The following is a 17,054-nucleotide window of genomic DNA, read 5'->3' as shown; positions in this document are numbered from 1 at the left end:
CCCTGGGTTGGAGGCAGCCTCTCTCTCTGCTTTGCCACAGACACCGGATTCTCTGTGTCTGAAGAATGCAGAGTAACCCGGGAAAGGGTCTGGGAGAGGGTGCCCTCTAGTGAGCCCAGAGAAGAACAATCAGAGCCTGCATCTTCCTGAGCTACCCCAAGTGGATGGTAGCAGTGACCAGGCAGGTCATTCCCCCGCACCTTCACCCCCGCTGGCCCTGTGGGATCCCCCTCTGCTAGCCCAGCTGAGGGGGCTAAGAAGAAATGGCATTTTGGAGTTTATTCACTAGCTTCACTTTATTCATTAAAGGGGTGGTGTCTGAGGGCCGAGGTAAATGTCAGCAAGGCATAAAGCTGTAAACCCTGGGATTTTTTGTTTGTTTGTTTTAGGTCCTTGGCAAGTCCTACAGTCTTATTTGGCAGATTTGAGAACTGAAGCTCAGAGAGAATGGGGCACAATCGGTTAATATTAGATCTAGAACAAGAAGTTTGGTCTCTCCTCCCTCGCAGTATGTTCATTGTACCAAGAGATCACACAAGCTGGGGAAGTGAAGGGAGAACAAAAGGGAGCCAGGAAAAAGGAAAACAAGAGATGCAGAGGGATGAGAGGGAACATGGGAGAATCGCACTGTAAGCCCCCCGTACACGTATGTCATCATGTGGGTGGAGCTGGGTTTCAGTAAATGGCACCTCGAAGAGGCAAAGCCCCAAGGGAGGGCAGGGTAGCTGGGCAGAAGGAGGGGCAGCCCCTGCTTGGTCTCATCACGCATGGCAGCAGGGTTTATGGCAGCCCCAACATCTGCCTTAGGGCTTTTTGTTTTGTTTCATGTTTTAACATCAATAGGTAGAGCCTCTTTTCCTACTCCACCTACACATTGGGGCTGGGAACCTGATACAACCCATCCTGCAGGCAGCTCTGGTGGTGTTTTGGGGGGGTTCCCAGTGAAGTCTGGAGCCAGATTGGAAGTCCAGGTGGCCACCAGGGAGGTGAACTTTCCAGGGCACAGTCAGACTCCTCACAGGGCACCTCAGAGGAAGCCTCTGACAGAGGAATGTCCTGGGGCTCGGGACTCTCAGCTGTGGACCTGTAGCGAGGGCTCAGGAGTCCCCCTTCCTCAGGATCCCACTCCAGGACAGGGTCCTCTCCCACAGTGGCTGAAGAAAGCCTGCAGCCTGTGGGCCACCACCATGGCCAGGCCCAGCAGCACACAGAGCAGGCCTGGGGATGAGGCAACAAGTATCCCGCCTTAGTGATAGTAACACCTTTGCAAGGACATCTTCTGCTAAGAGCATTAAGACCCCTCTTAAGGGAAGCCTATATCGTCCCTGCTTCAGGGCAACTTAGGCTCCAAGAAGTGACTGGCATAGGGTCATATGGCTGGTGTGGCTCTGTTGCTCTGAGTTTTTGGACTCTAAACCCAGTGCTCCTTCAATTACATCCCAGGAGAGAGAGAGAGAGAACTCTGAAAACAGAGAAACCCTGGGGGGAGGGCAGGACAGGAGAGGACAATAAAACTGCAGGGCAATTTAAGGCTATGTGAAATAGGCACAGAGAAGTGTTCTAGGAATGGGGGACACAGAGAAGAGTGTTTGGGGGAAGGAAGGACATGAGATCGTAAGATCTGGGGAAGAGCTGGGTGAACAGAGAGTTAAGGGATGAGGGACATGACAGAGACAGAGATAAGACACAGGGGAGTAGGGATATATGAGGAGGGAGGGGCTGTGGGTCTGAGAAGGGGAAACCCAGCGATGAGGGATCTAAGATGGAGGGGGCTCTAAAGAGGGGAAAGGTCCCCAGAAGTGCCCCTCGGTCCCTGGAGGCAGACGCTCAACCCCACGGACCTGACGGGCCCCAGCCCTGAGTCCTCCCATCCCTGCCTTCAGGATTGGGCCTCACCTGTGGTCAATGTGATCCAGTAGGCAGGCCCACGGTGAGTGTGCAGTGTGGCAGTGCCCAAGCGTAGGGGACAGGGCAGGGTGAGTGACATGGCCGTGGAGAAGAAGAGCAGTCCCAACAGCTGGAAGACACCCGTGGCCAGCAGCACGTGGCCACCGTAGACCAGCACAGGCATGGACAGCATCACATCCGCCAGCAGCCAGCAGAGGAATGCCACCCTGGAGAGCCAGGGGAAGGCTGGCCCAGGCACCTCTACCTTGTTTGGGATGAACTTCTACCTGGAGGGGCCCAGGTGGAGGACACCCCAAAGAGGTGAGGTAGGGATTCCTGCCTGTGGGCTTCCCAACCAAGCACCGTGGTGACTGGTGCCAGACTGTCCCACTAGGGGTCTCCACATGAGTGGGGGAGAGATGGGTAGGAACCCCACTCCTGGGTCTAGGCCAGCAGGGCCTCCGTCCCACCCTCACCACAGTGTGGCCGAGGTGTAGTGTCCCGCCAGGCGGTACTGGCCATGCAGGCCACACGGGCTGTGTGGGGTGAACTTCTCGGCCAGGTAGAGCATGGGGTCTGGCAGCCCCTTCTCCAGTGCCTTGGCATACTCCTCGGCGTAGTTCTCCCCCAGGCGCCAGGTGGACTCCTTGTTGTAATAGCCAGTCTCCGTTCAGCTGCTGCACCGGGGTCCCTGGGGAATGGAGCAGCTGTGCCCAGCAGGGACCCGAGGGCCAGAGTGGGTATTTACCTGGGCAGAGGCTTATCACACTGGAAGAGGACCAGGCTCTGGTCTCAAGTGAGAGAAGGCAGCTTCTGAGGCCTGAGAACTTCCCTTCCTACCTCCCCCGGCCCAGACCCTAGAGCTCTTTAGACCACACCCAACATAGATCCCAAAGCCGCAGAGCAGAGGCTTTCCCTTCCTCCCAGGCAAGAGCCCCCCCTCACCTGTGAGTGTGATGTTGACTCCTCCCAGCCCAATCTGCAGCCCAACAGCGGTGCTGATGCATTCCGAACTGAAGGCCTTGTATGATGTGTTGGTGCTGACCTGGCCCACAGACCACTCAGAACTGAAATTCATGGCTGGGGTTGGGGAGTTTGATGTTCAGGAACTCAGGGAGGTCTGGGCATTGCTGGGTTAGTCAGAGGGAGAGCTGCAAGGGGACCATGTCAGTTTTGCTCATAGTTGTGTATCCATTAACCCGCCTAGGACCTGGCTCATGGTAAGTTTGCCAACAATAGGTATGGGATGAATAAATGAATAAATGGGTCAGAATCTAATATCTCCCCTGGTCATAATCCTCTTCCCCCTGTCCTCCCTTCCTGCCCCCATACAGGGAGAACTACTCAAGCAGCTGGGGCAGGAAACATTAACATAATAAACCATGCGGGGCAAACACAGAGAGCTTCAACATAGAGACTTTCTATGTTTCCTATCGCCTAATCCCCAAAGCAAAGCAAGCAGCCCTCCACCATTCTCTCCCTCCAGCCTCCGCAGACCCTGTCCCCAAAGGCATTCATTTTGACCTGCTTTCCTCTGAATAAATATGTTAGGAAGGTTGGAGAGATGCATCCAGGAGGCTTGCACCTGTCAGGGCAAAGGTAGATGTGAGGGGATAAGGCCAGGGTGAGGGAGGCGTGCGGGTAGGGAGGTCTAGAAGCCCACCCTGAAGCAGAGCCTCTGTGAGGGAGCCAGGATAGAAGAGATGGGATGCAGGCAGCTGCCCAAGTCAGCTACACTCCACACTCACCCAGGATCACAGCTCCAATGAATAAGCTGGTCACTACTCGCAGGATCCAGAACCGCCTCTGCATCACAGGGTGGGAGGGTTTAGGATGGAGCACCCTCCTTCCAAATCCACCCTTTCTCTTTCCAGACTCGGGAAGGGTGTTCTAGAACTGAGGTCACTTGGTCACCAGAGATCAAAGTGCCTGGCCCATAATAGATACTCAGTAATTATCTGTTGAATCAATGAGCAGGGAGCTCTCTGCTGGGAGGGTGGGTGACGCTTTCTCGGGACTAGAATCTTTTTCCTGAATCTGATTGTAATCAGAAAGTCTGGCCCCCTCACCTCGAGGCCAAGGTCTCTCTGGGGCTGGGGTCTCCAGGGCTGGTTTTGTTTCTCACCATCTTGCCCCGAATGCCTGGCAGGATGCTGATGAAGGCGACCAGTGAAGTCATAAAGATGGTGATGATGATGGCCAAGGTGGTGACCATTGGGAAGTTCGGCTTGGGGCCAGCGTAGAAGGGGAATGTGTGTCCCAAAGCAGCCATTCTGGTGGGGTTGTTCAGGGGAGGCGGATGCTCTACAACAACAGGTGTTTCCTGAGTGCCCTCTATGTGCCACACACTGTTCTTGGGGCCAGAGATCCAGCAGAGAATAAACCAGACCCTTCTTCTCTGATGCTCACCAGACGCCACTGTTACTGCCATTTCCGCTACCCCTCAGCCATCCATCTCCACGTGTTTTTAGCTGTGAGAGAATAAGGGTCTTGGCAATCAGTCTCTGTCACTCCATGCTCCCTTGCTAACCCCCAGGTCCCCTAAACCAGTACCACCACTACCCTCCAGGCTTCTCTGCTTCCTCTGGGACTGTCTTAAGAAATGTAATTCTCTTTTATCTCCTTCAGGCCTCCAGCACAAGCAGACGGATCACAGAACATAGAAAGAGCTATATTTTCTGTCAAGAGAAGGCATAAGGCTGAAAGATGGTACAGATACAAAAAGGTTGGCTTTCCTCCTCACTCCCCAAAGAACAAAGGCAAGATAGCTCTGCTAAGTATATAATCCAACTTCATCATCAGAGGGCTGATTCCCAGACCTGGCACTGCCCAGGCTGGTCTGACAAGCTTTCTCGGGCACCCTGGCTCCTGTTCTGGCAACTCGAGGGCAATCGAGCAGAACTGAGCTCACCTCAATAGGCACTGAAGGAGCCTGCCCTCCACTAGGGCACAGTGCTGGGGCCAGATGTCCTTCTACCCCACACATCATCAACAGCAGCCTTCCTCCTTGGTTTAAGTTCCTAGGCTTCATTTCAGGTCAAACCCTGGCTTAGCTCTTTTCTGTCTGTCCCCTGATCTCAGAGCTATTTTGGCTCTAGTTTGTCTCTTTGCAGACAGGATATTGGGGAAATGGCACCTAAATTTACTGTGCTTTGTTAAATCCAGAGAGAATGATTGCAAGACATGCCATTATTTTAAGTACCACAAAGAAAGAAAGAGGAAAAAACACTGCCAATTAAACAATGACAGCCATCGCTGGTGAAACACACCTCAATTTCAGAGATGTCAAAATGTGAAAAAAAAAATGCATCTTACAATCAACGAACCCAGCTCTGCTCATTTCCCTGTGTATAATCTGTACTGGGGCCTTGGTACCCAGGAGGCTCTGTAAGTTCCAGTCTGACCAGGTAGTGTCTTGTTAAGTGATACAGTGAAAGAATAAGCTTAGAAGTTTAGCAGCTCTGTGTTTGAATTCTGCCTTTGCCTCTTCAAGTTACAGAGACTTGGGTGTATTTTAAAAATAGGGATGATGATGATAATGTTTACTTCATAGGGTCAGTGTGAATATGAAACAAGATTGTGTCTGTAAAGTGTTAAGAATAGTACCTGGAACAGAATAATATTAATAAATGGAAGCTACCAGATTGGGAAGGAGGGGACATTTCATTACTCCATTTCTCTCTTTCACCAATCCTTCTTGATGGGAACCCTGGGCAGGAATCAGTTCTGGGTCTAGTTCCAGTTCTTCACTGACCGATTTTTTTTTCTTCTATTTTTAAATTTTTTTGGCCACACTGCATGGCGTGTGGGATCTAGGTTCCCAGACCAGGGATTGAACCTGCACCCCTGCATTGGAATCCTGGGGTCTTAGCCATTGGACCGACAGGAAGGTCCCATTCACTGACTGATTTTATAACTGGACAGGCAAATGACAACCTCCCTGTTTCTTGGCTTCCTCCTCTACAGTTGGATATGATGATCTCCAGGACCCATTCTAGTTCTAAATTCTGTGATTCTCTATGACACATCGGAGCTCCCAACCTCTCTCTCTCCTTCTAGGCTGGCCACCTCCTGGTGCTGTCTCTGGGGAGTAGCATGGTATCAGGCAGAGATAAAGAGACAGTTTAAATGTTTAATTCTGTCTTTTGGGCAAGTGAAATAAACGCTGTCTCAGTTTTAACATGAAGTTTTGCTTTTTTTCCTTAACTCTTCAACTCTCCCATTCCAGAGGAATGTGTAACTCCTTTCTTCTTGGGCTCTGACTCCAATCCTGCCTGCCTTCACCACCACCTTTCTCATCAGTTCTCCCCCTTTCTCTTGGTGACTTTTCAGCTTCTCTTTCTCTGCTGGCTCTTTCTCTCAAGGATATGCTTACATTTCTCCCATCTTAAGAACACAAAGAAAAGGAACTCTTTCTCTTGACCTTTTGGGTCCCCTCCAGCTACTATCTTACGCCACCCTCTCCCTTTCACAGCCAGGCTTTTGGGAAGAAGAATAGTCTATGTATGTCCACTGCCTTATTTCCTCAGTGAATCTGGCTTCTTCCCATCCCCAGCTTCTCTCCTTTAGGTTACCAAGTGCTAAATCTAAAGGGAAATTTTCACTTTTCATCATTCTTGATCTCTCTGTAGTAATTCCTCTTCCTTCAGGCTTCCTCCCTGGGCCTCCATGATACCATGTTCTCCTGGGTCTCCTGCCTTTGGCCAACCCTTCTGTGGCTCCTTTGCTAGTTCTTTCTCCCCTCTTAAACATTTATGCTCCCTAGGATTCTGTCTTGACTCTCTTCTTCCAGCACTCTTCATGATTCCCTCGGCAAGTTCATCCATTCCCATGGCTGATGCTTCTCAAATCTATGTCTCCACATAGACCCCCTACTTGGGCTCCAAACACAAAAGGGCCAGCTATCCTCTGGACATTTCACTTGGCTGTTCCAAGGATGCCTTGGATTTAACAGGTCCCAAACTGAATTCACGGTCTCCACTCTGCTTTTTCTTCTGTTTTATTTGTCTCTTTGGTGGCATCACCACCTCATCAATCAAATAAGCCAGAGAGCTGAACCATCTTACCTCCTAAATATTTCTTGAAACCACCCAGGCATTTCCTTCCCTACTGCCTCTACCCTAGTTCAGCCTCATCCTATCTGGCCCGGTGCCACAACAATTCTTCTAACAAGCAAATATAATCATTTCACTTCTTTGCTCTGGGTTAAATCTAATCTTCTCACCATCACATGCAAAGTCCTTTGTGATCTGGTCCCACCTGCACTTCCATCTCCATCTTTTGTGCAATCTAATCTCTAGCCATACTGAACTACTGGCCTCTCCCTGAATCTGACACGCTCTTTCAAGCCTTTGTGCCTTTGTATATGCTATTTCCTCTGTCTGGAATGCTCGTACTCCCATGGCAAACTCTTCACCCATCAAGTCTCAGCTTGTGTTACCACCTCTGTGAAGTTTCCTCTGACGTCATCAGGCCAGTGTAGATGTTCCCACCTCTAATGTTCTGACTGCATTTTGAACATACCTTCACGATCACAATAATTACACTGCACTCTGTTTGAACGTTTAGAACCCATTAGCTTCTAATCTCCTAAAGGGCGACGACTTTGTCTTTCCATCTTTGCATCCCCTGCATGCAGCATATACTTACCAATCAGTCTGTGGATGGAATGGATGAATATATGAATGAACGGGTCCCTATCCCCGCGAGAGGCATCTTCTGTTTTGCACACAAGAGGGAGCTGTGCTCCCTCACTGCCTTCTATCATAATCATTCAACATTAACTATCACCAGCATAGGGCTAAGGACTGGACAGGGAGGGATTTGACCAACCCTGTCAATTTTTAGTGCTTTCACAAAATTTTCAGAAAGCCTCTTCCAACAGCTGGAGTCTCCAAAGCATGAATGTTCATGTTTAATTGAATCTGAAACATAAATTTCAACTCCAGCTGAAGATAAGTAAGAATCTGAGGATTAAATTGTTTTGTAAAATATGTGATAGTGATACTTATCTTTTTAATATTTATTTTATTTTATTGTTTATTTGTTTATTTGGCTGTGCCGGGTCTTAATTGCGGCATGTGGGATCTTTTTAGTTGCAGCATGCAGGCTCTTAGTTGTGGCATGCATGTGGGATCTAGTTCCCTGACCAGGCATCAAACCCGGGCCCCCTGCATTGGGAGCGTGGAGTCTTAACCGCTGGACCACCAGGGACGTCCCGATGATACTTATTTTAAAGCACATATTTATTGGTCTAAGAATTTTTTATTTATGACACCTAGACTGAAGCCGTTACAATTCTGATGGAAGGCTATATGATTTAGGAAAGGCTATAAAATGTAGAATATCTTGGTTAATATAGGAAGATAAAGCAAGTCTGAATATATAGTATTCAAGTAAGAGTAAATGTTATGTGATGGAATTTCAAAAACAAATATTTGCAACATAGGCAAATAATAAAGGTGCAATGGATTTTGATCAGGGTCATGTATTAGCATTATTCCTGCATTTATTTCAAAGAGAGGTTATAAAATATTTTATAAGAATGGCTCATATCTATTAACATGATGATTCAAAGAAACACTAACAAAAGGGTTTCTGTATCTTAAGCACAGAAGAACATGTTAACTTATCTCCAATTCTCCAAAACATTAAAATTGACTAAAGCAAAAAGACAGTTGGTGAATAAAATTTACCTTAATTCCTTCTTGTTCAGTTTAATGAATTAGGTCTTCTTTAATCTACATTGCCCAATTTAAAGTTAATTTTTATTGACCCTGATCCTAATTTGGTTTTTTTTTTTTAAACATCTTTATTGGGGTATAATTGCTTTACAATGGTGTGTTAGTTTCTGCTTTATAACAAAGTGAATCAGTTATACGTATACATATGTTCCCATATGTCTTCCCTCTTGCGTCTCCCTCCCTCCCACTCTCCCTATCCCACCCCTCCAGGCTGTCACAAAGCACCGAGCTAATATCCCTGTGACTTGCGGCTGCTTCCCCCTAGCTATCTACCTTACTACGTTTGTTAGTGTGTATATGTCCATGACTCTCTCTCGCCCTGTCAAAGCTCACCCTTCCCCCTCCCCATATCCTCAAGTCCGTTCTCCAGTAGGTCTGCGTCTTTATTCCTGTCTTACCGCTAGGTTCTTCATGACATTTTTTTTCCCTTAAATTCCATATATATGTGTTAGCATACGGTATTTGTCTTTTTCTTTCTGACTTACTTCACTCTGTATGACAGACTCTAGGTCTATCCATCTCATTACAAATAGCTCAATTTCATTTCTTTTTAAGGCTGAGTAATATTCCATTGTATATATGTGCCACATCTTCTTTATCCATTCATCCGATGATGGGCGCTTAGGTTGTTTCCATCTCCGGGCTATTGTAAATAGAGCTGCAATGAACATTTTGGTACATGACTCTTTTTGAATTTTGGTTTTCTCAGGGTATATGCCCAGTAGTGGGATTGCTGGGTCATATGGTAATTCTATTTGTAGTTTTTTAAGGAACCTCCATACTGTTCTCCATAGTGGCTGAACCAATTCACATTCCCACCAGCAGTGCAAGAGTGTTCCCTTTTCTCCACACCCTCTCCAGCATTTATTGTTTCTAGATTTTTTGATGATGGCCATTCTGACTGGTGTGAGATGATATCTCATTGTAGTTTTGATTTGCATTTCTCTAATGATTAATGGTGTTGAGCATTCTTTCATGTGTCTGTTGGCATTCTGTATATCTTCTTTGGAGAAATGTCTATTTAGGTCTTCTGCCCATTTTTGGATTGGGTTGTTTGTTTTTTTGTTATTGAGCTGCATGTGCTGCTTGTAAATTTTGGAGATTAATCCTTTGTCAGTTGCTTCATTTGCAAATATTTTCTCCCATTCTGAGGGTTGTCTTTTGGTCTTGATTATGGTTTCCTTTGCTGTGCAAAAGCTTTGAAGTTTCATTAGGTCCCATTTGTTTATTTTTGTTTTTATTTCCATTACACTAGGAGGTGGGTCAGAAAGGATCTTGCTGTGATTTATGTCATAGAGTGTTCTGCCTATGTTTTCCTCTAAGAGTTTGATAGTTTCTGGCCTTACATTTAGGTCTTTAATCCATTTTGAGCTTATTTTTGTGTATGGTGTTTGGGAGTGATCTAATCTCATACTTTTACATGTACCTGTCCAGTTTTCCCAGCACCATTTATTGAAGAGGCTGTCCTTTCTCCACTGTACATTCCTGCCACCTTTATCAAAGATAAGGTGTCCATATGTGCGTGGGTTTATCTCTGGGCTTTCTATCCTGTTCCATTGATCTATCTTTCTGTTTTTGTGCCAGTACCATACTGTGTTGATTACTGTAGCTTTGTAGTATAGTCTGAAGTCAGGGAGCCTGATTCCTCCAGCTCCTTTTTTCGTTCTCAAGATTGCTTTGGCTATTCGGGGTCTTTTGTGTTTCCATACAAATTGCGAAATTTTTTGTTCTAGTTCTGTGAAAAATGCCAGTGGTAGTTTGATAGGGATTGCATTGAATCTGTAGATTGCTTTGGGTAGTAGAGTCATTTTCACAATGTTGATTCTTCCAATCCAAGAACATGGTATATCTCTCCATCTATTTGTATCATCTTTAATTTCTTTCATCAGTGTCTTATAATTTTCTGCATACAGGTCTTTCGTCTCCTTAGGTAGGTTTATTCCTAGATATTTTATTCTTTTTGTTGCAATGGTAAATGGGAGTGTTTTCTTGATTTCACTTTCAGATTTTTCATCATTAGTATATAGGAATGTCAGAGATTTCTGTGCATTAATTTTGTATCCTGCTACTTTACCAAATTCATTGATTAGCTCTAGTAGTTTTCTGGTAGCATCTTTAGGATTCTCTATGTATAGTATCATGTCATCTGCAAACAGTGACAGCTTTACTTCTTCTTTTCCGATTTGGATTCCTTTTATTTCCTTTTCTTCTCTGATTGCTGTGGCTAAAACTTCCAAAACTATGTTGAACAAGAGTGGTGAGAGTGGGCAACCTTGTCTTGTTCCTGATCTTAGTGGAAATGCTTTCAGTTTTTCACCATTGAGGATGATGTTTGCTGTGGGCTTGTCATATATGGCCTTTATTATGTTGAGGAAAGTTCCCTCTATGCCTACTTTCTGCAGGGTTTTTATCATAAATGGGTGTTGAATTTTGTCGAAAGCTTTCTCTGCATCTATTGAGATGATCATATGGTTTTTCTCCTTCAATTTGTTAATATGGTTTATCACATTGATAGATTTGCGTATATTGAAGAATCCTTGCATTCCTGGAATAAACCCCACTTGATCATGGTGTATGATCCTTTTAATGTGCTGTTGGATTCTGTTTGCTAGTATTTTGTTGAGGATTTTTGCATCTATGTTCATCAGTGATATTGGCCTGTAGTTTTCTTTCTTTATGACATCCTTGTCTGGTTTTGGTATCAAGGTGATGGTGGCCTCGTAGAAGGAATTTGGGAGTGTTCCTCCCTCTGCTATATTTTGGAAGAGTTCGAGAAGGATAGGTGTTAGCTCTTCTCTAAACGTTTGATAGAATTCACTTGTGAAGCCATCTGGTCCTGGGCTTTTGTTTGTTGGAAGATTTTTAATCACAGTTTCAATTTCAGTGCTTGTGATTGGTCTGGTCATATTTTCTATTTCTTCCTGATTCAGTCTTGGCAGGTTGTGCATTTCTAAGAATTTGTCCATTTCTTCCAGATTGTCCATTTTATTGGCATAGAGTTGCTTGTAGTAATCTCTCATGATTTTTTTTATTTCTGCAGTGTCAGTTGTTACTTCTCCTTTTTCATTTCTAATTCTATTGATTTGAGTCTTCTCCCTTTTTTTCTTGATGAGTCTGGCTAGTGGTTTATCTATTTTGTTTATCTTCTCAAAGAACCAGCTTTTAGTTTTATTGATCTTTGCTATCGTTTCCTTCATTTCTTTTTCATTTATTTCTGATCTGATTTTTATGATTTCTTTCCTTCTGCTAGCTTTGGGGTTTTTTTGTTCTTCTTTCTCTAATTGCTTGAGGTGCAAGGTTAGGTTGTTTATTCGAGATGTTTCCTGCTTCTTAAGGTGGGCTTGTTTTGCTATAAACTTCCCCCTTAGAACTGCTTTTGCTGAATCCCATAGGTTTTGGGTCGTTGTGTCTCCATTGTCATTTGTTTCTAGGTATTTTTTTATTTCCTGTTTGATTTCTTCAGTGATCACTTCATTATTAAGTAGTGTATTGTTTAGCCTCCATGTGTTTGTATTTTTTACAGATCTTTTCCTGTAATTGATATGTAGTCTCATGGCGTTGTGGTCAGAAAAGATACTTGATACAATTTCAATTTTCTTAAATTTACCAAGGCTTGATTTGTGACCCAAGATATGATCTATCCTGGAGAATGTTCCATGAGCACTTGAGAAAAATGTGTATTCTGTTGTTTTTGGATGGAGTGTCCTGTAAATATCAATTAAGTCCATCTTGTTTAATGTATCATTTAAAGCTTGTGTTTCCTTATTTATTTTCATTTTGGATGATCTGTCCATGGGTGAAAGTGGGGTGTTAAAGTCCCCTACTATGAATGTGTTACTGTCGATGTCCCCTTTTATGGCTGTTAGTATTTGCCTTATGTATTGAGGTGCTCCTATGTTGGGTGCATAAATATTTACAATTGTTATATCTTCTTCTTGGATCGATCCCTTGATCATTATGCAGTGTCCTTCTTTGTCTCTTTTAATAGTCCTTATTTTAAAGTCTATTTTGTCTGATATGAGAATTGCTACTCCAGCTTTCTTTTGGTTTCCATTTGCATGGAATATCTTTTTCCATCCCCCTACTTTCAGTCTGTATGTGTCTCTAGGTCTGAAGTGGGTCTCTTGTAGACAGCATATATAAGGGTCTTGTTTTTGTATCCATTCAGCCAATCTGTGTCTTTTGGTGGGAGCATTTAGTCCATTTACATTTAAGGTAATTATCGATATGTATGTTCCTATTCCCATTTTCTATATTGTTTTGGGTTCGTTATTATAGGTCTTTTCCTTCTCTTGTGTTTCTTGTCTAGAGAAGTTCCTTTAGCATTCGTTGTAAAGCTGGTTTGGTGGTGCTGAACTCTCTTAGCTTTTGCTTGTCTGTAAAGGTTTTAATTTCTCCATCAAATCTGAATGAGATCCTTGCTGGGTAGGTAGTCTTGGTTGCAGGTTTTTCTCCTTCATCACTTTCAGTATGTCCCGCCACTCCCTTCTGGCTTGTAGGGTTTCTGCTGAGAGATCAGCTGTTAACCTTATGGGGATTCCCTTGTGTGTTATTTGTTGTTTTTCCCTTGCTGCTTTTAATATGCTTTCTTTGTATTTAATTTTTGACAGTTTGATTAATATGTGTCTTGGTGTATTTCTCCTTGTATTTATCCTGTATGGGACTCTCTGTGCTTCCTGGACTTGATTAACTATTTCCTTTCCCATATTAGGGAAGTTTTCAACTATAATCTCTTCAAATATTTTATCAGTCCCTTTCTTTTTCTCTTCTTCTTCTGGAACCCTTATAATTCAAATGTTGGTGCGTTTAATGTTGTCCCAGATGTCTCTGAGACTGTCCTCAGTTCTTTTCATTCTTTTTTCTTTATTCTGCTCTGCAGTAGTTATTTCCACTATTTTATCTTCCAGGTCACTTATCCGTTCTTCTGCCTCAGTTATTCTGCTATTGATCCCATCTAGAGTACTTTTAATATCATTTATTGCATTGTTCATCGTTGCTTGTTTCATCTTTATTTCTTCTAGGTCCTTGTTAACTGTTTCTTGCATTTTGTCCATTCTACTTCCAAGATTTCGGATCATCCTTACTATCATTATTCTGAATTCTTTTTCAGGTAGACTGCCTATTTCCTCTTCATTTGTTAGGTCTGGTGGGTTTTTATCTTGCTCCTTCATCTGCTGTGTGTTTTTCTGTCTTCTCATTTTGCTTATCTTACTGTGTTTGGGGTCTCCTTTTTGCAGGCTGCACGTTCGTAGTTCCCGTTGTTTTTGATGTCTGTCTCCAGTGGCTAAGGTTGTTTCAGTGGGTTGTGTAGGCTTCCTGGTGGAGGGGACTAGTGCCTGTGTTGTGGTGGATGAGGCTGGATCTTGTCTCTCTAGTGGGCAGGTTCACGTCTGGTGGTGTGTTTTGGGGTGTCTGTGGCCTTATTATGATTTTAGGCAGCCTCTCTGCTAATGGGTGGGGTTGTGTTCCTGTTTTGCTAGTTGTTTGGCATAGGTTGTCCAGCACTGTGGCTTGCTGGTCGTTGAGTGAAGCTGGGTGCTGGTGTTAAGATGGAGGTCTCTGGGAGATTTCCGCCGTTTAATATTATGTGGAGCTGGGAGGTCTCTTGTTGACCAGTGTCCTGAAGTTGGCTCTCCTACCTCAGAGGCAGAGCCCTGACTCCTGGCTGGAGCACCAAGAGCCTTTCATCCACACGGCTCAGAATAAAAGGGAGAAAAAGTAGAGAGAATTAGTAGAAGTATGAGGAAAGAAAGAAGGAAAGGAGGAAAGGAAGGAAGGAAGAAAGAAGCAAAGAAGGAAAGAAAGGAGGGAGGGAGGGAGGAAGGAAGGAAGGAAGGAGGGAAAGAAGGAAAAAAGACAGAAAGAAGATACAGTAAAAATAAAATAAAGTATAATATAGTTATTGAATTAAAAAATATTTAGGAAAAAAAAGAAAAGGGACGGATAGAACCTTAGGACAAATGTTGGAAGCAAAGCTATACAGAGAAAATCTTACACAGAAGCATACATATACACCTTCACAAAAAGAGGTAAAGGGGGAAAAATCATAAATCTTGCTCTCAGAGACCACCTCCTCAATTTGGGGTGATTCGTTGTCTAAAGGAGGGAAGGAAGGAAGGAAAGAAAGAAAGAAAGAAAGAACGAAGGTAAAGTATAATAAAGTTATTACAATTAAAATTAATTATTAAGAAAAAAAAAAACCATGGACGGATAGAGCCCTAGGACAAATGGTGGAAGCAAGAGTATACAGACAAGATCTCACACAGAAGCATACACGTACACATTCACAAAAAGAGGAAAAGGGAAAAAAATCATAGATCTCGCTCTTAAATTCCACCTCTTCAATTTGGGATCATTCCTTGTCTATTCATGTATTCCACAGATGCAGGGTACATCAAGTTGATTGTGGAGCTTTAATCCGCTGCTTCTGAGGCTGCTGGGAGAGATTTCCCTTTCTCTTCTTTGTTCTCACAGCTCACAGGAGCTCAGCTTTGGATTTGGCCCTGCCTCTGCGTGTAGGTCGCTGGAGGGCGTCTGTTTTTTGCTCAGACAGGACGGGGTTAAAGGAGCCGCTGATTCGGGGGCTCCGGCTCACTCAGCCCTAATTTGGTTTTAATTATTAAGCTAAGAGGCCTCCTGCATGAAGAGGTGGGACTGAAATGAAAAGTTCCCACACCCAATAATCCTGCTTTTCCTACAAAGCTTGTAGTTTCCCTTGGGAACATCTTCCTCCCTGGCTTGCCAAGGAGGGTCTGACAGTAGAATTTTTCTAATCTGAGAGAAATCTCATGTCAATCTTCACTCCACCACTTCTCCCCTAGCTGACTACCATGATTGTTATATTGATATAAATATATACTAATATAAATAAGCACAGGATACAGTCAGACATACACCTGCAGGTTCATATAAACAGAAATACAGACACAAGAAGGAAGGAGTTCCCAGTAACAGACCTCTAGACACAAAAACGCTGCATCAGAGGCTCCTGTGACAAAACTGAGGTGCTTTCTCACAGGGTGGGCCAATCCCTACACTTTGGGGGTTCTCCTTTCTCACCTGGCCTGGAGAGGTAAGGGACACCTTTTCCCTTTCTGAACTCCCTTGAAATACTAAAGCATTTCTCATACTCAGTTGCATTTCAGATACAGTTACCCATTCCTTACCTACCACAGGAGAAGTGGGGTTCCTGTGTGTGTATGAGGGATGGCCAAGAAATAAGGCTACAATCTTTTAAGGAAATATAGCCTAGTACAAGCTCCAGACTTCAGCATTCAAAGTTCTTATGTACTTTCTTAATGCTCTGTGGCCTCTGGTAACTTCACAGGGATTTCTTCCTGAAGTCTTCCCCTGACTGCCTTCCCCTTCTTCTAGAACCCATAAAGACTACTAATTCTCTACAAAGGGGGAGTGGGTGACATTCCTGGAGTTGCCAAGAGCTCTTATTGGTGATACAGACCTACTAGAATGTGATGGTTTATTTCTCTGGTTAGGGTGGACCCCATTCAAAGTTTACGGCTCTGGATAGGTAAGGGGACCCTGTCCAGAACTCCTGTCCCAGTCTCTTTTCTTCAAGAAGGTGTGTGGGCGTGTGTATGTGTGCTTTTGCACCAAAGTGGGAGTTAAGTGGAGAAAGAGAACAAGATCTGAAAAGCACGTTGGGGTAGGAATCCCTAATAAGGGCTGTGGTGTGTGAGGAGCCTTGGGGTGCTGAATCACGCCAGTCAAACTATCTAGACTCCAGTTAAGCAGAGATAAACCTTGGGACCTTATTAAGTTTGTTGTTGTTGTTCTGTTTGTTTGCCTGTTCTTAGTTTCTCACCATACTTTGTTTTTGAACTCCCACTAGATCTGAACTTGGTCTGGGCGGATGCAGGAAGTGCGCCTCTAGGGGCCGGGGCGGGGACAACACTTCAAGGTACCCTCCAAAACCCGCCCGGACCGCACAGACCCCAGCAGGCACATCCCCGCCACTCAAACCCGGACCGCTGTTTCCTACCTTCGTCTCTTCTAAACACTGCGTGCCTCGCAGCACGCGCAGCTCTCCTCCTCGTGGTGGAACCTCACACGCAGCGCCCCCAGGGATGGGATAGAGAAGGAACCAGGTCTGGACGTTCTGTCGCCCAAAGCGCACGCCCTTTCTCCTGGCGGGGCTCTCTTCCAACCCCCACTCTTCTAACTCACTTAAGTACTAGACTATGACCAGACAAACCAGGTCCGGGATGCTTTCCCGCCCTTCCCTCAGCCCCCTACTCCAAGTAGCCTCAACCTACTCAGACCGCACCCGAGGCTCTGAGGGCTGCGCCCGCCCCCACCCAGCCTGGGACAGAAAAAGGACGGGTGCACGAGAATTGTGTCCTACGCAGCCATCCCTCGGACCCCTGCTTCTCCTCGCCCCTTGCCCACAACCCCGGGCAGTTCTAG

At 44.9% G+C, this 17,054-nt stretch overlaps 1 protein-coding gene across 1 annotated transcript; it reads right to left on the bottom strand.

The window, feature by feature from the left end:
- Positions 1–867: 867 nt before the first annotated feature.
- On the bottom strand, positions 868–4,948 carry DUOXA1 (dual oxidase maturation factor 1). The gene is given in 8 exon segments (XM_022587084.2): positions 868–1,153; positions 1,155–1,218; positions 1,897–2,114; positions 2,364–2,554; positions 2,556–2,578; positions 2,833–2,967; positions 3,636–3,693; positions 4,013–4,948. Coding segments are annotated over 8 exon segments (1,281 nt in total). The 5' UTR covers positions 4,319–4,948.
- Positions 4,949–17,054: the final 12,106 nt, after the last annotated feature.

The sequence above is a fragment of the Delphinapterus leucas genome, chromosome 2 (genome assembly GCF_059928025.1).
Source record: "Delphinapterus leucas isolate spDelLeu-1000000601 "Yukka" chromosome 2, BTC_Dleu_Yukka2, whole genome shotgun sequence".
NCBI classification, from domain to species: domain Eukaryota; kingdom Metazoa; phylum Chordata; class Mammalia; order Artiodactyla; family Monodontidae; genus Delphinapterus; species Delphinapterus leucas.
This window is presented reverse-complemented; position numbering and strand designations above follow the sequence as displayed.